Source organism: Erpetoichthys calabaricus, chromosome 1 (assembly GCF_900747795.2).
Source record: "Erpetoichthys calabaricus chromosome 1, fErpCal1.3, whole genome shotgun sequence".
NCBI classification, from domain to species: domain Eukaryota; kingdom Metazoa; phylum Chordata; class Cladistia; order Polypteriformes; family Polypteridae; genus Erpetoichthys; species Erpetoichthys calabaricus.
The window spans coordinates 30,549,608-30,572,538 of NC_041394.2; the positions used below are offsets into that span (position 1 = coordinate 30,549,608).

Sequence of the window (22,931 nt, forward strand, 5' to 3'; positions counted from 1 at the left end):
TCTCTTTCTATTGGGCATTATACAGTTTTATGTTTGTCGATAGCTTTATGTGGATTTCATGTCGGGGATGCAATGTTTGCATATCACAGAACACTTTTTTTAAGCAGATTATTCTCTGTTATATAGAAAATATTATATGCACTGGTACTGTACCACGTTTTTCATTTCTGCGAGATCACCATCATACAAACATGGAACAGTTGAGCCAAAAGGATTTTATTGTTAAACTAATGTGCCAGCTATGTGGTGGTGGGGGGGGGGGGGGGGGTCAGAGAGTTGAATCCCACTGCAAAACGTGCACCAGTCATGTTTCTCTGGCAACTGATACAATAAGTGATGCAAGACTGAAAAACACCTAATGCTGCAGGACATGTCACCAGTGCCAAAGCAGGTGGAAAAAGGAAGAGTCACTTCATAAAAGTGCAGAGCCTATGATGTGCCACACTGCCCAACTATGGACAAACTGTTTTGAGAAGTGGCACAGATATGTTCAACATGTATGTACGTAGATAATTTGTTTTCTTAATATTGGCTAAATAAAACAGCAAAACTTTCTAAGATTTTCTATGAGCATTGTATTCATTGTGGTCTGTAAAAAGTCTAGCAAAGGTATGCAATGGGGCAATATGGCACAATGCACTGATCACTGTGCAAGTTGAGTGTCTCCACAACCTTTTTTCTTCTGTTTGACTTGACAGGTCTTTGGCAGCACTTTGTTTTGGAGGTGTTGTGAGGGGTTATCACCTTAGCTCAAATGTGAAAGGGCGATTCGTGGATTTCAGCACACCATGCTTATTTATGAGGGTAATTCAAAATAAGTTTACAAGATAGAAAAAAAATATTACTAAAATAAGTTTATATCTCAAAGCCCTACCCGGAGGACTATATTTCAGGAGCAAAATGTTTTGGCCAAATATATAGTTAGTGTATTCTGTAGTTATCTTTGAATGTTCAGAACCACAGATGGTTTTCCTTCCTTTAAAAGCATTTTAAAAAGTTAAGTTTCACCACCTTTCATTTTACATATTATTGCAGCAGTTTGTGTAGAATTCAAAAACAATAATAAAAAAAAATAAAGAACATTTGGGGAACAGTGTTTGCAAAGTTGATGCAAAAATCAGAGCATGGTTAACTGCCTGAATAGGTCACTTTATACCTTAGGCCACCAAGGATTAGATTTCTTTTAACTTGAATGTTAAAAATTTGTTTAAATATTTTTATGTATATTGTTTACAAGAGATGACAATACTTATTGAATTAACATTCAATGGTATTTAACATTTCACTGTAACTTAGTAGAGATAGTTGAGTTTAATGCACATAGAATTGAAACTTGTTTGAAAATTCTTATGGAGTTACATTATGTACTATATTGGGAATCAAATTTCAGTACTTTGAATCATATCAAAGTTCGATATTTTGATATTGTGACAACCCTAATAGACTTTCCCTTCCTACTGTATTTATGTTGACATTTCGGTATTTAGAGGTTTGTTACATTTAATAATTTTTTTTTCTTGTCAAAAAACATTTGTCTTATTTTCCCAGGGTAAACAAAATGCTAAGGAGGCTAATCAAGCAATTTTGCTGACCTTGTTATAAAGTTAAAAAAACACTATTGCTCCCACTTGTTATTGAAACTAAATTCTTTATAATACAAATCACATTATGGCATTTACACAGTCATTTTTCTCAAGGAAAATGTGGCTGAACCTGTGCACAGCTCCATAAAATGCAATGTTAAAACTTACAATAAAACAACCGATAACATCATTCTCTCTGAATCTCTCGCCATAATCCTCAAACTTGCAGTTATGAGATTTTTTGCCAGTACCTCCATAACCATAAGAAAATTCTTCTTCACCTAAAGAAATATTAAAATACACCATATAACATTGTACAATGTCAACAAAAAAATTCAGCCATGATGTCTAATGTTTAAACACACACACACAAAAAAAAAAAACAAAACAAAAACAGAAATCTTACCAAGCTGGGTGCTACAAGAATCCAGTGACCAACCAACTCTCACTACATGAGGATCTGGTTCACTAGCTGGAAGATGCTTGACAGAGATCTCCTCATTGATCTAAAAAGTAATGAAAATATTTGCATAACACACTAGAGGAACTACTCAAAAAAAAATTGATAACTGAGAATATCTTTAAAAAAAAAATGAAAGCACAAAGCTTCTGCCTTACCTTAAGTTCAAAGCAAACTCTGCCCTTATTGACACCATACGACACACGCGCTCCAGACCAGAGGTATGCAAACCCCTCAATTGTAAGTGGGTAGCCACTGTATCGATCACGAGACACTTTAAAGTGCAGGTCACAATTATCTATAAAAGTATAAAATTAAACTCATTACTAAGGTCACCTACATTAAATTCAGTCTTCCAACATATGCCAATTGCAAGCTCTGCGTACTAAGCAAAAGAAGTGCATATTATAGCAAGATCTAAATCTTAAAGCACCAGGATTTACTGACACACAAAACATACAGAGCCAGATCTAGTTTGGGCACCCTTACTTAAAATGTCTGTTACTGTGAATAGTTAAATGAGCAGAGGATGAACTGATCACTAAAAGGCTCAATTTTAAAGATGACATTTCTGTTCAGCATTTTATGCAAGATTAGTGCACGTTTTTTGTTTTGCACAACTGTACATTGAAAAAAGCAGAGCACCATCATGCAGGAGTTTGGAAACTCCAACATATTTGAGGTCTCTGTTAACTTTTACCAAAGTCTCAGACCCTAATTAGCTCATTAGGGCTATGGCTTGTTCACAGTCATCGTTAGGAAACGCCAGGTGATGCAAAGTGGAAATCTGTATAAATTATCTGCCTTCTCAAATCTTGTCCCAACAATCAGCAGCCACAGGCACCTCTAAGCAGTTGCATTGCACTCCTCTGAAAAATAAAATAATTGATGCTCACAAAGCAGGAGAACACTACAAGAAGATAGCAAAGTGTTTTCAGGTGGCTGTTTCCACATTTTGTATTATTTGGTCCCCCGACCAAAATGTTATTGAAAATCTGTGGACATCCCTCAAAAAAAAAAAAAAGTGTATGCAAGACAGCCCAAGAATCTTTCAGAATTAGAAGCCTTTTACAAAGGACAAATAGGTGAAAATACCCCAAGACAGACCTAAAAGACTCAGCTTGCTACAAAAAGCGTTTACAAGCTGTGATACTTGCCAAAAGTGGGTGTTACGAAGTACTGACCATGTCAGGTGGCCAAACTTTTGCTGTACTTTGTCTTTTGGTGATTAGTTCATCTTTTGCTCACTTAACTGTGCACAGTAATATTTTGAGCAAGGGTCCCCAAACTTTTGCATGCCACAGTAAACTACCTACTTCACTGTTCTTGAGATACTTCTATGTGTGGCCCAGGTACTAGTGTTGGATTGGCAGTTAAAATTTTACTTTGGAATTAATACCAGCATTTGACCTCAATGCTGGTACTGAAATTGTCCTCAAGCAAATAATGGATAACTTCAAATCCCAGTATCACTCCAGCATCCCTGGTGCACTGCACAATTGCTAGCTTCCCTGTGAAGTTTGAGAGAGTGTGGTTTTGCTGCATGTAGTCTACATAACAGACTTTTTTCCACAGCAGGAGTACCAGGTTGAGGGGATGAGGGGTTGTGTGATTGTAAGGAAAGCCGATGTTTACTTCCAGTACTGAAAATACCAGAACGGTGGTACTATACATTTTTAAACTTTGAGTAATCCAGCCCTTTTCCAGTAGTGGTACACTGAAGATATACTAGGTATTGCTTAACATTTATAAATTTCATCTTTTATACTTTCCAAATAAATTAGAAAAGGTTTGAAATGTATTTTCCACTTATGCAATGCAAGGTTTACATTTTCCTTCGTGTCCACACGAAGGCCTTTTTAATACAAAACCTTTTTTTTTTGTTTTTGTTTATATAAAATAGATCTATCTGGACACAAGGAATGACTGGATAACTTAATGACCTTTCTAAATCGGTGGTAGTTTACTAAATTAAAATTAATGGTATTTGCAACATCATGAGTGAATAAAAACCATTTGTAATATACATTAGAGTTCATGAAAAAGGTCCACGGCATTCACAACAGTACGAAGAGACATTTCGAAGAAATTTAAGCAAATAAGTACTGTGAAATGTGACAACAGCTAATAAGTCCTGAAATAAAAACTGCCACTTTTACTTGACAAAGAGTGGGTTCTACTGAGTACTAGTTTTTGATTTGTCAGATCATCAATAGGGCAGACTTAAAACTAATGAATTACTTCAAATTCAATGTGATTTAAATTAAAGTCAGCGCACACACTTAGCATATAGCAAGATGCAATGCAAGTAACTTAAGGACACATGTTGCACTGTTCTGCAATATACTGTACTGTTTGCCTGTCTGACTACTGAAAAAGCTTGATCCATTTCAGACACTGGATGATTTTAGAAGCATAAAATAAAGTGTGCAATGGCAAGGCAAACAATACTCTTTGCGTGTAGGAAAAAATTAAACTAACTGTACAAGACACAGTTTTGTCTCTTTAAACTTCTGTTTTATAACCTGTGTACAAGTTTTAAATGTTTCCAAACATTAAGCAGTGTGAGTTTTCGCACAGAGGATCATGGGGTAAGCAATATAGGCAGCATCAAGAAAGTGCTGGGCGTGCGCACACACACATGACAGTTTAACAGCAGTAGCAAACTGCAAACTCCAAATTCCCATATTGTTCTACACACGCACATTAGTGGTGAGCAGCTCTGGAGCAGAGTATGGTCACTGTTAATTTGCTGTTTACTCTACACAAGAAGAAACTAGATCATCTCTATTATTGAAAATCTTCTTTTGGCTGCTCCCGTTAGGGGTTGCCACAACGGATCATCTTCTTCCATATCTTTGTCCTCTGCATCTTGTTCTGTTACACCCACCACCTGCATGTCCTCTCTCACCACATCCACTCTTTACTTTCTTCCTCTCCCCCCTCTTCTTCGGCCAACAGTAGCCCAATTTCCGCCAAGATATAATAAATTATGCGGACACTTCAAAGGGTATAAAAGAGCACAGGCTTCATCATACAGCAGGATGTTACGCATGTCTGGGTTGTCTCTTTCTGTATATTTATCCAATTACTAAAATTAGGGTTAGGGTTAGCCTTACTCTTTCAGAGGTTCTGGAAGTATTTGCTTCCAGGTCAATTTAAACCAGGATGGAACAATAAATTCGAAGGGCACACACACACGTTATATTTGGAGAGAACATGTAAACTAACCATATAGGAGAAGCAGGAAGTTTACCATTTTTCACATTATTTTGTCTATTTGCAAACCTTTCATATCCTCAAAATTCAGTCAGTTTGGGGGTTGGGTAGGGTGTCAGTACAAGGAAGCAAAAGATTTCACATAGCTTTCTCACAGGAAGGTTAAATGTAACACGTAGGTAGATTGCTTAAACAGGAACAGTTTTAATTTTACTGAATATTCACATTGTGCTGTTAAACTGTGTTGGAGTATCACTTTGCCCAGGGATATTTACTACTTTGTACTCGATGCTACTAAGTATTACACTCAATGCCACCATGGCCATGAACCAGACTGGAGTACAGGGACCATTGCTCAGGCTGCAGTTTCCCTGGCTTCTTTCCCAGTCTCCACTATTCATCAATTGACTGGCCAGCTTTTTTGTCTGTGTGTTTTGCCCTTATTTGACAGTAAATTATGTAACATTCTATGATCTGCTTCTCACTACTGAGGGCGTGGCGGATGTTTGCCAACTTGCAGACCAACCACATGCGTTACCTGGTAGGTAACCACCCATACAAATCAGGTCATGATTCATACTACAAATGCTATGAATGAATTTTATATAAAAATATAAATATAAAATGACAAAATTCTCATTGAAAATTATTAGGCATATAAGATGTACAGAAAATATTATGGAAATGCACGCTTGTTTAGGACTGGTGCCTCACAGATCCAAAGTTATGAGCGCTAATCCCACATATGATCTTTACCAAAAACACTGTGCACTAGATAGTAAACATCTCTGGAGAGGGCGCTAGTCTATTAGTGCAGTGATAAGACGCACTCAGATGGACATTGCAGGAAGCAGGAGAGTAAGGCAGCCATGACCCAAGTTCCTTTTATAGTAAGGGGACTGCTGCTGCCAGTTCTCTTTCAGAATTATATTTGAATAGTTAAATCTGATCTGACAACTATGCCTCAAAGTGTACTACACAATTAATTCCTCAGGATTATAGTGCAAGTAGCCAGCCTCATGAAAGGTAAATATGCACACTTATTTTTTATCTAGGTTTACATGTTTCCTGGATTTTCACACTTTTGTTTTCTAGCCAAAAATCATGTATATAAATACTGTGTACACAGCTGCTAAAGGGACAGCAGTCCTTTGCTATATGCAATTCAATAAACAGGAGTGAACTAACTGCAATAAATTGATACTGAAATTTGGTGGCTGGGTTATTTGCAGGAGGTGGTTTTGGGGGTGTTTAAAGGAAAAGTACACTGCCTGTAGTCAAGGAAGATGTCCACTACAAACAAACAAACATCTATGATGTTATGGAGCATGGCTTGCTTTGAACAATTGGAAATCAGATCTTTTTTTTTTTTTTTTTTAATTTTTGTGGCCAGGCCAGCTGAAGTGGTGACAAATGTCTGTAGGGCCAAATGGCACAGTAGCAAAGGTTGTCCAAGAGATGCAAGGTGGCAGTAGGTTCACAATACAGATTCTGAAATACTCTGCTATAATGTTATATAGTTTATTGAAGCACTGATATTCAATCTAAACCTTACTAACATTTCAGCAGAGACAGTACATGCATCACAATCATCAGGCAGCGATGGGATTAGTCCTCATGGAGCATAAAGGCAAATATTGGCATAGGTTCTTTGCTGCCTTTGTCAACTTTCATATAGTGTTCGACTCAGTTGATTGAGTTGCCCTGTGGGACATCCCGAGGCTTCTCAGGATCCCCCTGAAGTTGCTGGATATCATGGCCGGCCTGTACACTGGTACTGTGAGTGCTGTGCACAGTGGAGGCAGGACCTCTGGACTTTTCACAGGTGATTCTGGGGTAAACCAGGATCTCAAGCTGTTTCATTGTGTGGTGGGTGCGGCAACACACTGTACCAGTGTATGTACCCCAACCTAACCTGACCTCTGTGAGTTAAGCATAAGGTCAACATTCTATACACACTGTTGAGATCCAATAAACCCCAGAAACCAAACTGTGAACATTTTACCTTAGGCAAGACTGTTTACTATTCATCTTTGTCTATTTTTAAAGTTTTATTTTCAAGGAACATGACTATATGTGTGGTTCAGAAAAAGTTTTAAGATACAGATATTCTGATTAGTTAATTTTAAGTGCATCACATGGTCATTTTCGAGTCCCCCAATTTTCTTGCAAAGCTATGTGAAACCAGGGGCTTTAAGGGTAACAGGTGCATTAAGACCTTTGGTTTATGTTTGAACAAGTGCCTATTTATGCAAATTCAAAGCTGTGTGGAACTAGTTTGTTAGCCATGTTAAATGTTTTTGAAGGTGGAAATTTCTGAGTCGAGCCATCTTACCAACAGATGCAGGTAGGTGTGTGGCTCAGATATATACATCACACCAGCTAACAGAAGCAATAAAGCTTGAGGACTTGATCAAGAGTTCTAGAATAGATCCATGCAGTTTTATCCAGGATAGTATTGTTTAGATCTCAAATGCATCTAGATATTAAAGGAATATTCAAAACAAAAATTTACCTCATTGTTTGTAGTAAGGGGACCGGATTGACATCCAGGCCCACACTAAACAGTCAACAATATCAAACCATTCAAAAAAAGAAAAATCTTGAATTACTCAAGCCACATGACCCACGTCAAGTATCCGGTCGCACACTCAAAGTCCTGAGCGTGTGTGTTTTGGTAAAAAGATTTGTTACATAAAACTCTCCAGAAAAATGTCTTGGAAACAACTGAGGGCTCATTCAAACAAGAGACAACTTTTAAATTGAAAACTTCCCTTACAACTCACTAGGTTTAAGACTACATACTTGACATGGACTGTGCAGCATGGGTAATCCGGTGTTTTTCATCGCTCTTTCAATATGGCTTGTTGCTGTTTAGTGTGGGTCCCAACTTAAACCCACTGCATAAGCAATGGTATCTCTGTTTTCCACAAATGCATGAGATTAAACGTTTTCTCCACCATCAGTACAAACACCCCTGGATAAATATATAGATCTTACGATACAGTATTCATTAATAATGCAAACAATTTAAATAGAACAAAACCTTTATACTATCATTTTTACTCAATACCTTAACAGGAAAAAAAATTACAAAAGAAATATGGTATTGCAGATACTTATTACTCTTGTAAAACCTCTGCACCCTTACCTGGGAAAAAAATCTGAAAAGTTACCAAGATGCTCTGGAAGATGTGAACAAGCAAATAAAAATACTAGTAATAAAGCTTCCAATTTGTGATAGGTACTATTAACAGGTTTCATCTCAACAACAATGAAGGCACAAACCAAAGTTAAAATATGATCTAAAGATTCATTGTACATGAAGGACTTACATGTATCAATAGCAACCAGGGTGTCATCAAAATCTTCTTCATCATCTTCGGCAGGTGGCTGGGGAGATCTGGACCTATAATTTTAACAAAAGGAAAAGAAGTTTAAAGCAAGTGTTAGATAAACAGAACTTTTAAAATAAGTAATAAGTATACATGGTTTAAAACGAGGATAAGAATTTAAAGTCACAAAATTTAAATGTACACCATACATACATACATATACACACAAACAAATTTCATTTACCTTTGCAAAAGGTGAAGACTTTATGAAAACGCATTACTATTTTGACAAACACGTATAGTTTCACACGCATGTAACTTCAACAGGTTAAACGTTTTTGGATCTCTTGATCCAGGACAAAACCAAAACCTCCCATGAAGCTTTATTAACAAAAATACTACCTTCTATTCCTCTGTAGTTAAGTGCACTTAGTCTGGAAATGTACTGTGAAAGCTAGACTAAAGAAACTACATTATTCTATATTGAAATTTGATTGTCTCTTTATCTTGCAAGATCAGGTTAACCAATGTAGATAAGTAAAAAAGACTGCTTCAATGTAAAATTCAATTAAATTTCTACACCTTAAGTCTGTGTTTTGAATTTAAACATTTTTGAATCCTTAATATTTAGTTTTCACATGTGCGATACCTGTTTCATAACCACCTGTCTCAACCACATTATTGATTAGCATCCTCGCGTGGAGGACGAGAAGCAGATCTCATCACTGATGCCACATCAGATGCAATCTTCTGAAAAGCTGCAGAAATTTCAGCCATGTTGTGAACAGCAGCTGCCATGTGCTGGGTTAATGCCCGAAGAAAAGCCAACTGCTGTGCATTCTGTGACAGCAACTCTGCATGTTGTTGTGACCTCTCCTCTCTCCATTCTCGTAGCTCCTGGACCAAGTCATCACATGTGTTCCATATACTAGGACCAAGCTGTTCGGACAGAGGATCTCTCATGCTTGTCCCCTCTTCACGTGTACTAGCACCACACTGAGGCACCTGTGTTGTTCTATTGTAAACAAATGGCATAGAAGACTCTTCCAACAAGTCCTGGTCAGCAGTTAGGATGACAGAACTTGGTCTCTGATGCTGCATGGGTACTCTCTCTGGAGAAGTTGATTTAAATACAGAGAGCATTGAAACTTCTTGCACCCTCTGTTCCTGAGAGGGCATATCTAGAGCAGCACTAGTTTCCTTCAAGTGAACAGAGGCACTACAGCAAGTCACTCCCTGGGAGGCTGTATTACTACTGTCATTTGTATTAACCAGAGGTTCGTCATTGTACATTGGAAGTTCAACTGAACTGGAAAAATCTGAGGAATCATTGTGACTGCTCTTGCTCATAAAATCCTGGTGGTGTACAATACCCGTTGCATCAATTATCGTGATGGGCTGATTTTGCTCAGATTTTCCTGTTGTTGGGGAATTTCCATCCAGTTGAAGTGTCTCAAACCTGCTTTCAGTCTCCACTTGAAAATAATGGTTCTGAGGTCCTAGAAGCAAACACAGGCCGATTTAATATACAAGATATATAATGCTTCCCAAACACATGAAATGCTAATGGTTAACATATTCAAAAATGTAGCTTGGAAAACCTCAGTATGTACCTTAACTACATTGAATAATGGAATTTCCTGCTAGAAAATTATTCAAGATGTCAAGTATTTACAAATTAATCTTCATTTAAACTTGAAAATAACCCCTCCCAAACATAAATCATGGTACAAGAACTTGCCTTCAAGGTCAGCAGCATCCAAACAGCTGTAATCACACTCTGTGATCTCATCCATCAGAAAGTTTGCAATCATCTGCTCCCATTTGCAAAGTCTAGGGTCTCCAGCAGAAGGAGCTTCCTTTAATTTGGTAATACGGTCTTTTGTCTTTTTCTTCAGGTCCCGCCATCTCTTCTTAAGTTCCTCTACTTCTCGGTTTGTAGAACTTACAGCATTAACTGCTTCACGGATCTCCAGCCAGCATGCTTGTCGCTCATAAGGGGTAGGCCTTCGAGTATCAGTGGCAAACAGAACATTTTTGTGGTTTAGAGTTTCCTCTACAAGGACTCTGGTCTCAGCTTCCGTATAATTTGGTTTCCTAGTGCCGAAAGGCCTCTCCTCCACGTCTAAAACCAGTCCATGGGAGGGAATTCTGAAAGGAGGGGATACTTAGCCTCTTTTTTCCGTTAATACAATATGCAAGGTAGGTGCATTAGCATTAGAAAAGTTATGATTATTAATAGTGTGGCTTTAACTACAGATAAAAATACCCAGAAATAAAGTTACGATCCAGAAGAATTTCTTAGAAGACTCCCTGTATCAAAAACAAAGTTAACCCCTTAAATGACAAAATATTTTTCACAGTTTCCAGAAATAAACACATTTGCAAGATTAGGGATAGATCTACATTATGTAAATGGTGCTTCAGAAACATTTTCAAGACCAATTTACAAAGCATCATTTATCTACTTCCAGAATGGAAAATTTTTAAAAATGGGTTTAAAATTATACAACCTATAATGCTTCACTGCTGCTAAAAGCGGTCTGTGTCAAAATTTGTATTCCCATCTACAGCCACACTCAACTGTTTCAATGATTTTTATCAGCACTGCATTTTGGTACTTTTTCCATCCTGTGTCAACAGTCTAATCAGTACAATGCAAACTCTGGAAAAAACTGACCCCCCAGTCAGCCAGTTTTTTTATTTTGTGTTTTTTAGCGCTGCACAACATATAGAAGCCATGTTTGTAAGTACCTACAAAAAGTTGACACTGGAACAGAGGCAAAAAGTAGCAAAAAAAAAAATTTTACTACCTTTTAGTGTATTGAAGATATATTGAATACTATGTTGCACAGATTTTATTAGCTAATTAGCAGATTTTTGTCTCTATTATGCATACAGTATTCTTAAGTAGAGAATTTTATTTATCCCAAATTTAAAATGAAATGAGGCAGATAAGAACAAGTATGTCTAACATACACAAGACAAAAACAGAACTTTTTTTGCTTCCCAAGAATTTATGCTCAGGTGGTTTACAATAATTGCTTTGTTGCACAACATTTAGTCTATTTTACAGAACTGTTAGCAGCTAACTGTCCATGTCTCCATTATGTTAATCAGAGAGACTGTTTTGTTTTACTAGTTTAAGTAGATATATGCTAATGTAAATAAATTTTTTAGCAAATTTATTTTTTAACTCATTTTTGCTTTGAATATGTACAAGAGCTCTAAACTTTTAATCAGTGCCAATTACTAGACAAGGATAAACTGAACAATTCTCTTCACTTAAGAGCTAAAAAAACCTCTGCACTTATTTTTCAGAGAGATTTGCAATGTGACCTGCTTTCGTCTGAACAATTTACTGCCTCCTTGTTATTGTTCTAGGTCTAGTAACCCCCAAAGGATAACAGCTCTCTAAGGAGACAGCAGCATGTGTTTTATATCTACTTATCCCACCACGTCCTCAGAAATGTCTCCCAATACTTGCTTCATTTTCTTGAAAGAATATCACACAATTTGGTGAGGACTTCCAACCAATTGGCATAAGAATGCCTACAGCTTCCTCCCCTGGCTAAACTCAGGTTTTTAGAATTGATTTTTGTTAGCACATTTACTCATTCATTGGTCTAAAGGCAAGTTTAAGGAAGCAGTTTTTACACTGGTTATGATTTCAATCATAAACTGAAGGAAAATGTTTCTGTCAAATGTTGAGTTTTTTCCAACTACGTGGATTACTAAGCTTGTTTGTATATGATGGTAGCATGCAATGAGATCACAGTATATTTCTTAATGTGAGGCATCTTCTATGTAAAACATTTGTCAAATGATTTGTGAGTTGCCATGAATAAACTGCTCCCCTTCATGAGTGCTAAAAGAGCAACTAAAAAGACATCTGACAAAGCACTGGATCTAAAAGATGGTAACCATCAAATCCTAATAAATATCAGTTCATTAGTTTTACTCCCAGTGTTTTTAAATGATAAAATACTGTAGAATCTGCAATTTGAAACCAGAGATATGTAGTGAACATAACTAAAAGGTCTCTGGGTATAAAGCTGCATTAAGTGGATAAGGACACATTTACTGCAGTCCCAGAAGTGGCCTTATCCTCCGAGACCTACAAGAGTAAGAAAAACAAGTTGCTGCTAAGGTAGGTGATAGGTATCGCACACCTTAGTAAGTATACATGTTATTGCTGGCTGAATTTCAAGTCTTTCTTATGCTAGTGAAATATCAAAGTTACTTTTATTACCATATACATGCCTTTCAGTGAATGAACACAGCATTGCCTCCAAAAATGTTATAGTAAACTCACGCAGTTTCAAAGTTACAGTCCAAACTATAAAACATGCTAAAGGTTGTTTTTTACTCTCAACTTGTTAAACACTTCAAATGAACATTAAAAACACTTTAGCAGCAGAAGCAGTGTCAAATTTTAAACATTAAATACTTATTAATGCCACATTAAAGGGTTAACAGTGCTTTCACACAAGCTACCAAAAAAAAAAAAAAACACACACACACACCAATGACTCCTGGGACTCCCTCAGTTCATAGCAATAATTACAAGAACAGTTTTCTCTCTACCAATGAAAAAGCAAAACTTTGGTTAATAGCCAGTAAAAGTAAAACAAACAACAACATATTTAAGGTTCAACTTAACAAAGTTTATATATATTTAACATATTTTAGGCCATACACATTAAAGCAATATCAAGACCTTCACAGATGTCAAACATGAGAACAGTGGGAAAAAATGCTGAAAAAATCTAAACACTATAAACATTAATTCCTCTTTCTCAGCTGTATTTTTTATGTAAGATTATTGCCCACTTAATGAAGCAGAAGCAAACACAGTTAAGATGCTCAGGTTCTGCTGTAACACTAGATGGCTGTTAAATTAAAATGCAACTACAACTTTCCTAACAGGCCAAAACTTAACATTCATAAATACAAAGCAAGTTCTATAAGAGCCAGTTATATGACAGACTACTGCTTAGGGTCATATGGATATTGAAATTCCTAACTTCTATACAATACTTTGAAAAATTTCGATATTCAACACCATTTTCACTACAACAGTTGGGAAAAAGAGAACTTGATTCCTTTTGAGGCCGTGCATTCATGACATTGTCAGTAAAATGCAAGTACTGTAATCTCCTTTAGACATGAGTGTTCTTTAAGCAGTATTTCCAAAACTTTTCAATCAGAATTTCACCCAAGGCCTTAAAATTACCGCTCAACATACAATTATAACAAATTGTAAAACTAAATAAAATGGTTCAGAGCAAGGACCAAGTACAGAAAGTGGATGGATGAGTACCTTTCTTTTAGTGGATGTCCTTTTAATAAACTATGTGCAACATTCTTGGGATTAAAGAAACAAAATTACTACAGCTATTTAATATTTACATATTAGTTGAGTGAAAAGTGTAGATTAGAAAGTGTTATTTAAGGACAATAGAACAGAGTACACACACCAGTCTTGTTTAAGATAAAACACCATTTGAAAAGAGGCATTTTTTCCAAACTCCCCAATAAAAGATTACTGTCAACTAGTGCTGGGCGGTATACCGGTTCATACCGAACACTGTTTATTTTTTTTTGCGATACTGGATTTTTCTTATACCGCAACACCGGTTTAAATTGCCTAAACGACGTTCGGAACATGGCGCAGCGGGGAAACTGTTCAAGTGGGGACCTTTTTCACTGCTACACTGCCTAAACACAGATTTGTTGCACTAGGGCTACTTTTCACTGCTACACCACAAATAGGTGGGCGGTATAGCATAGGTATGCCGCGCGGTGAAAATGGACAGAGAGCATTCCGAAACTGAACTAAAAGTTGAAACATGTATGAACAGAAGAACTTTTTGCCGAAAAAGGAGTCGCGTCCGTCGCCTGGAGATACTTTAGTTTGAAAAGGTCAGATGTGTAAATATTGTTTTTATACTACTGGATAATACTGCAAGCCAAGTTGTACTTGTTTTTGTACTTGCTAGTGTATAGTTTTGCTTGTATTCATCCTGTGCTGGCGACTCATTCAGAGATGGGCACAACTCTGAATGGATGGCATAATTAAACATGTATAACGAAGATATTTTTAAAGTTCTGAACCACTCCGTCGGCTAAGTTAATAACTAGTTTTAATTTCAAAGACGTTTAAAGTGTGGTGATTGGTAATGTGGAGAAAGAAAAAGGAAAGATAGGAACTGGGGGTTTTGGTAGAGAGCAGGAATATATGAAGTGAATGGATTCTGTGCGGTGATTGCTGCAGGCGCCTGCCTCTTAGTGCGGAGGAAGTCAGTTTAAGAAGCGTAGTGATTAACGACTGGGTCAGGGAACACAACAACAAACTATTTGATGTGCTGCATTAACTTGTGATGGGGGTTTGAGAAAATCTAGTAAATTAAACATTGATTTTAGGATGAAGTTTAGTTTACAACATTCTACTTTAATTATAAAATAAACTATGAGAATAAAGTGAAATGTCGACATTAATCTTGACATAGGCAACATGTCGAATTTATTCTCGACATATAGTTTGTTTTTTTTCTTCCGTGTCCATTTTTTTTTTCTTCACAGAGGCCCTAATGCGCTTCCATAGGGCTATACCACAAACAGCATTATAAATGCAAGTTGCAGTTTTTATTATGTATATAGTTTAGCTTGAAGCTAGGTCCATATTAATGCAGTTTTCCTAAATGATGGTACAGTTGGTAAGATGTCATCACCAAGTTGCACTTGTTTTATTTTATTTTAATTTGGTAAATACTGTGTAATGCACCTGGGCTTGAAGCTTTGAAGTAATGGTGCAACTATTAGTAATACTATTACGTATTTTATTGTTATTATTTATTAGTTTAAATATTATGCAGTTTAATGATCGTAAAATTGTTTAAAAAGTCACTTTAACGTATCAGTGGACAGAGATTAACAACATTATCAGAAAGTGTAGTTGGTTTACAAAAAATATTTACTATTTATTCCTTTTCTAAGACGTGTTCAGTGCAATCCAACTTTTGACAAACACCTCTGGATATTTTAATAAGTCTAAATGCCTCTTTGGATGGTTGAAAATATGTTGTCAAAATCATAGTTTAAGCTTTTGCAAAATTTGTTCAATTCAATTTGTGCAATTTTGACTGCATCTGTCATGCAATGTGCTTCCTTCTCTTTAGTGCCACCCCCTTGAAAACTATCACTTTATGGGGCCATGCAAACCTGGATTAATACTTGTGTGCACATTAAAATGTCTCTTTTGTACGATGTACAATTCTCATAACAGTCTAATAGGTTATTCTTAGCCAGTCTACTGCAGTAATTGCAGTGGAAAATGTGGTTAACATCCACTCATGCATGGGGAAAAAAATACAGTCTAATACCATGAAACCGGCAGAATTTAGAAAAATACCGTGATATAGAATTTTGGTCATACCGCCCACCTCTACTGTCAACTTTTAAAGTAACACCACCCCCTAAAGCTAAAATTACACAACAAGCATAAACTAAGAATGTAGACCCCAGGGTAAAACAGCAAAGAAAGTGGCTATGCATACACTTTAAAGATGCAGCATTTGTTAAATTACGAGCAAAGGTACAGTGCATCCAGAAAGTATTCACAGCGCATCACTTTTTCCACATTTTGTTATGTTACAGCCTTATTCCAAAATGGATTAAATTCATTTTGTTCCTCAGAATTCTACACACAACACCCCATAATGACAACATGAAAAGTTTGAGGTTTTTGCAAATTAAAAATAAAAAAAACTGAGAAATCACATGTACATAAGTATTCACAGCCTTTGCTCAATACTTTGTCGATGCACCTTTGGCAGCAATTACAGCCTCAAGTCTCTTTGAATATGATGTCACAAGCTTGGCACACCTATCCTTGGCCAGTTTCGCCCATTCCTCTTTGCAGCACCTCTCAAGCTCCATCAGGTTGGATGGGAAGCGTCGGTGCACAGCCATTTTAAGATCTCTCCAGAGATGCTCAATCGGATTCAAGTCTGGGATCTGGCTGGGCCACTCAAGGACATTCACAGAGTTGTCCTGAAGCCACTCCTTTGATATCTTGGCTGTGTGCTTAGGGTCGTTGTCCTGCTGAAAGATGAACCGTCACCCCAGTCTGAGGTCAAGAGCGCTCTGGAGCAGGTTTTCATCCAGGATGTCTCTGTACATTGCTGCAGTCATCTTTCCCTTTATCCTGACTAGTCTCCCAGTCCCTGCCGCTGAAAAACATCCCCCACAGCATGATGCTGCCACCACCATGCTTCACTGTAGGGATGGTATTGGCCTGGTGATGAGCGGTGCCTGGTTTCCTCCAAACGGGATGCCTGGCATTCACACTAAAGAGTTCAATCTTTGTCTCATCAGACCAGAGAATTTTCTCTCTCATGGTCTGAGAGTCCTTCAAGTGCCTTTTGGCAAACTCCAGGCAGGCTGCCATGTGCCTTTTACTAAGGAGTGGCTTCCGTCTGGCCACTCTACCATGCAGACCTGATTGATGGATTGCTGCAGAGATGGTTCTCCTTCTGGAAAGTTCTCCTCTCTGCACAGAGACCTCTGGAGCTCTGACAGAGTGACCATCGGGTTCTTGGTCACCTCCCTGACTAAGGCCCTTCTCCCCCGATCGCTAAGTTTAGATGGCCGGCCAGCTCTAGGAAGAGTCCTGGTGGTTTCGAACTTCTTCCACTTACGGATGATGGAGGCCACTGTGCTCACTGGGACCTTCAAAGCAGCAGAAATTTTTCTGTAACCTTCCCCAGATTTGTGCCTTGAGACAATCCTGTCTCGGAGGTCAATAGACAATTCCTTTGACTTCATGCTTGGTTTGTGCTCGGACATGAACTGTCAACTGTGGGACCTTATATAGACAGGTGTATGCCTTTCCAAATCATGTCCAAATCAACTGAATTTACCACAGGTTGATTCCAATTAAGCTGCAGAAACATCTCAAGGATGATCAGGGGAAACAGGATGCACCTGAGCTCAATTTTGAGCTTCATGGCAAAGGCTATGAATACTTATGTACATGTGCCGTCTCAATTTTTTTATTTTTAATAAATTTGCAAAAATCTCAAGTAAACTTTTTTCACGTTGTCATTATGGGGTGTTGTGTGTAGAATTCTGAGGAAAAAAATGAATGTAATCCATTTTGGAATAAGGCTGTAACATAACAAAATGTGGAAAAAGTGATGCGCCGTGAATACTTTCCGGATGCACTGTAGGAGAGCAGAAAGGGATAAGAAACAAACATCTTAACAAAACTTCAATAAATTAAGAGACCAACATTTACAGGACACTGTTTGAAAGCTGCAGTTTTTTTCAGCTAATTTTGAACAGCAATATGAGGAATTAGTAGAGGTTGTGAGGGTATGTGTATATCCAGTAGTCTATGGATCTGGACTTGTCAAAAGAACAAACAGGAAAGCGCATCTTATTTACAGAAACTACAGAAAACAAGTACTGTATTGTTTTAAAATTTTAGAATCAATATTTATTAATAAATTGATATTTGTCAGCAGTACAATTGCACTAGTAGAGGCTAGCAATGAGGCAGGTAAACACTTGGGTCTGTATTATATATTTATATTGTTTAAAATTTTTATCCAACATTAATAGTAAAAAAGTATTTACATTTTTACTATTAATTGCAGCTTCCCCCCAGGGAAAAACACCAATAACGTAATTTAGGCATAAGAAAAATACTGGTGGATAATATAAAGTATTAAAACTATTCAAAACCAACGTCCATAAACTATTATCACTAAATGAATATATACACATGGTAAAAGCAGTGTTTATTGTACACGCTTATTCAAATGCTCGCCTTAGTTTTCAAAATGCTGGAAGTTCCACATTATATTTCACCACCTGATAAGGCCATGGATGAAACTAAACCTTTATTCTGGTTGCCAATTTTGATTCATGTGCTACCTGATGGATCGCTTGGGTAAGTAAGAAACTGAGTCTTTAAGTTTTTTTAAGCACTATGTAATGGTGCAACTTTACCATGACCATAGTCTTAGGTACGTATGTAGCAGCACCAGCTGAGCACCAAACAAACATGGGAAAACAACAAGTATCACCAAAAAATGCTCTGAATTGAATTTGTTAGTTGCTTCAAATTTCTGGCACACCTTAAGTTTCAAGTTGTAAAAAAATAATTTTCCGAAAAGGGAGACCTTTAAGTGTTACTTTAGGTTTACAGAATAGGATTTCAGTCTTTACCTAAAATGCCATGAACATACTGTATTTTACAATTTGTACACTATGCACTTTACCTACGTACATCTCATGATCACAGGTATGAAAAAGTAAATGGGTGCAGTCTGGTTGAGCTTGTTGAACGTATCATATTTAAATACAATATTTATACTACAGATATTGGAAAAGTACCACGTGAAGACATAAATGCCCCATGCTTTGCAATAATATCTCTTTAGTGAACATTTCCTTTAAAAGGAAAGATATGGGGCACAAGAGCATGTTAAGCAAATGAATCTTACAATTGTTACTGCCAATTAATTTTGACTGGAGTAAAATGGCATTTAAGCACACAGTTGGCTCATATTTTTAAAGACAAAAAAACCCCAGCTATTTATGAACTGATCATAATGACACTCAAACTTCTTACTAGAAAGAGCATTAGGATGATGAATTTGATGAAAAACTGTGCTGCAATGATTAAGAGTTTTTGAGTTTTAGATGAAAAAGAAATAAAATTGGACAGAAAAACAAATGCCCAAGGAGAAAGAGGGTTAATGCACATACGTGCCCGTAGATTTTTTTTTATATATATATATATATATATATATATATATATATATATATATATATATATATATATATATATATATATATATATATATAAAATTGACATCGATTGAGGTAGGTCATTAAAAAACCCTCTACCTGTTAAAAACCAAACAAATATACATTTTGTTGTATTAACTACTTATTAAAACTTAAGTGATTGTTGTAGTTACAAAGAGCTAAGGAGTGACAGAAGTCCTTCTATCTTCACATAATGGGTCCCATACCTTTTATCCTCCCTGTGCTCATAGTAACCACGACCACGACCATCATCATATGGTCTTTTGCGACTGAGCTGGTTTGAGTATATTTGAGGCTTCTCCTGCTTGAGATGAACACCATCTAAAGGAGCACTTGTGACTTCAAATGGCCCAGATTCTTCCTTCACCTCCACTTTCACTTCTGTGCAACAGCAGAATGTTAGATTTAAACAGGTTTACCACTCTAGCTAAGAGAGATGAAAACACACTTTTTTGTAGACAACAAAGTATGCTTGACAACACTTTTGGAATAATTGGCTAATGCCTTGTCTACACGTACCCAGGTATTTTTTCAAATGGGAGTTTTCCTCCTTAGTTTTTAAAATAATTCCGTCCACATGCGCAGTTTTTAAAAAAATCTCCATCCACATGAAAATGCAAAAATTTGCTGTCAAAAGCACGAAACAGACAACAAAGGAAATGTCACTTCGATTAATGTCCATCACCCTTTATTTTTAATGTGTGTTCAGCATGGAATTTGCAAAAATATAGGTGTCATGAACACTACCCTGTCCATTTTACTACGACGTCAATAAATGAACAATTTTAATCACCGGTGGCTTGTATGTTAAGAGAAAACCTCCCCTTTCTGTTCAAATAATCCATGAATTAGTGCTGTATTTCTATATGAGTTCTGGTGAAATCCTGCTACATGTTCCTCTTCTTTGGACTCAGTGACAGGTATTTGTATACATACAGGGCCCAAGGGAGCAGTAATTGCTTCACACACTTGCCTTACTATTTTAGAAACCACCTCTCTTGATAACCCAAAGGCGTTCGCCACCTTGAGGAATCTCCCCTCGCCTAGTAAAGAGAGTGTGCAGGCAACGTTTTTGACAACACTGACTGGCAATCTCTTTACAGTTGTCTTTCCTTCTATGTGCAGGCGAAGCAGCTCACTCAAAGCCAACAGTGATGTCCTTGACAAACGAAAATTCTCTTCATAAACAACCACTTTCTTCTCAAAGTTGTCCCACCAACTAGAGATCTGTGTCGTCAGAGCATTTGATATAGCAGTTACCTCTGTAACGCATACCAACGCCTCTTACACGAATATATAATGATAAAGTAATTGTACGCTTAAAATGTAAACTGTCCCGCTAACAAGGTTAACACCAGCACTACTTCAGCTTAGACCACAATTGCACAAAATTGACTCATGTAAATAAAACAGATAATGGCATACAGACAGACATCAATCAAAGAAGATATCTGCGCGCACACTGACATTACAAGCCAGAAACTATTTACCTGTTTACGAGAGTTTCTAAACATCTTCACCTTGGAAGGAGTTTTTCAAAAGCTCAGTTTTCAGAGATTTAAAACAGTTTGTGTGTGGAGGAAAGGACAAAATGCATACAAAAAGCTGTGTTTTAAAATAATACTCAGGTACGTGCGGACAGGGTCCAAGATTAGCAAAAATTTACAGATTTGGCTACATTATAAATCAAAATATTTTCTTGACAGTTTTAAGTGGTGCATAAATTACAGCCAACTTTAAATACAGATGGCAGGTCTGACATTTCTCCAAATTACAATGTAATGCAAACAAGAACGGGGAAAAAATAAACAAACAAACATAATATTGTGTACCCTTACTCCTACACCATCTACATCTTCAAGGAATAAAACTAGGTCTAACTGCCTCTAAAGCATTTCCTGTTTGAAGTACACACCAGATTTAAGTTCTTTTAAACTTATTTTTCCACATTACTCCTCAAAAGAGGTTTCTGAAAATGGGAGTCCAATGGCTTGAAAAACACCTGATCAGGCATATTCCACATTTTACTTTTCTAGATAAGTACAGCAACAGTAACAACTGTATTGACCAGTTATTCTGTTAGACTGACAGGTTTCCCCAACAATATAAATAGTGTTAAAGTAGAACATATCTACAGTACTTCCCTGCAAATTACTCAAAAAGTACATCAATTTATATCTTGTATCCAAATATTAAGCAAAACCGGTATTTCAAAATAAACACTGCTTAAAACAATCAAGAAATACGCAAACAAGGAAAAAAAAATTGTTTCACCTGGATGAGAAGGTGGCATGTTGTCTAAAGGTGGTTTGCGGTCCTCCATCACACTTTCTTCTAATTCATGATAATGCTGATCTTGACCCGAGGAATCTTCCTCTGTTATAAAATAAAAAATAAAAAAAATCTTGGATTACTCTTACATCCTCAGGGCTCACAATTGTGTCCACACTGTTCAGTGGCATTCTGAACACATTACAATTAGCACCCCATCATGCTAGGTTAAGCCAAAGAGTCTCTAATCCAAAACCACACTCTCATTGACTGCAAACAAATTTACAGTCAGAATCAACACTCAATAATAATCAAATAAAGTTACAAATTTAAAAAATAAGTAACATTCATTATGTAAGGTGTAGGGTACAGTTAATCTTGAAAGTGCATTACTCTAAGCTATTTACAAAAGTCAATGAGTGACTGAGTAGTATTTTTGCTTGCTGCTTGCCAGCAGGGACAATATAAATTTGAGAGCACAAATAAATTGCCTGGTGCTTTTAGATAGGTAGACAGAACTTTGTTTCAAGGGGACATTTTTTGATCCACATCATGCTGTAACCGTACTTTTTTTATGCTCATGTCATACTGTAGCTTCAAAGAATACACAGTGTTGAAACAAGCACAAGCTACATAAGGTTTTTAATATATGGCTGCTAAATCAATCTATATTATGATTTTTAAAGAATTTTAGTTTATTGCTGGTAGTAATAAAATTGACACCCATTTTGACTGAACAGGTAATTTTCATTTTATTTATTCTATATTTATTTTTATTTTACTTACAGAAAGGTTTGAATATTCATATTGAAAATGGATGTATGCTCAAAGTTAAAAATTGTGTTACCCATATGCTTGTATTTCTATGTACTCATTTTAAATCTTTATTAGACACACTAAGAGAAAACAGTATAAACAAAAGCATAACATGCGTATGACTTGTGTGGTGTGGTTTAAAAGGCATATGTGAAAACAATAGCTCTGCAAATATAGCTCTTTACAAAACTGATTGTCACTGCACACAAAGGGATGTAATTAAAAGACAGTACTACATGTAATGCACATACGAATTCCAGGTTCCTGCCTAGCCACCCACCCCACTCCCCAAAAAGGTGCTCAAGCTTTTTCCCCCCATTTAAGCCTTGTTTCAGATAGGTGCATTAAAAACATGACAGCTTGTAATTGTAACAAGCATTTTCTTTTATGCCATATATATTTCAG

At 36.7% G+C, this 22,931-nt stretch overlaps 1 protein-coding gene across 1 annotated transcript in view; it reads right to left on the reverse strand.

Moving 5' to 3' along the window:
- Positions 1 to 22,931, reverse strand: part of hnrnpul1l (heterogeneous nuclear ribonucleoprotein U-like 1 like) — a 65,956-nt gene that overhangs the window by 26,271 nt on the left and 16,754 nt on the right. Inside the window, exons 3-8 of the mRNA XM_028797130.2 lie at positions 21,714 to 21,815; positions 19,646 to 19,820; positions 8,598 to 8,671; positions 2,202 to 2,341; positions 1,990 to 2,089; positions 1,752 to 1,864 (exon numbers count right to left, since the gene is read on the reverse strand). Of these exons, the coding sequence (XP_028652963.1) occupies positions 1,752 to 1,864; positions 1,990 to 2,089; positions 2,202 to 2,341; positions 8,598 to 8,671; positions 19,646 to 19,820; positions 21,714 to 21,815 (704 nt within the window). The remainder of the gene's footprint in view (positions 1 to 1,751; positions 1,865 to 1,989; positions 2,090 to 2,201; positions 2,342 to 8,597; positions 8,672 to 19,645; positions 19,821 to 21,713; positions 21,816 to 22,931) is intronic.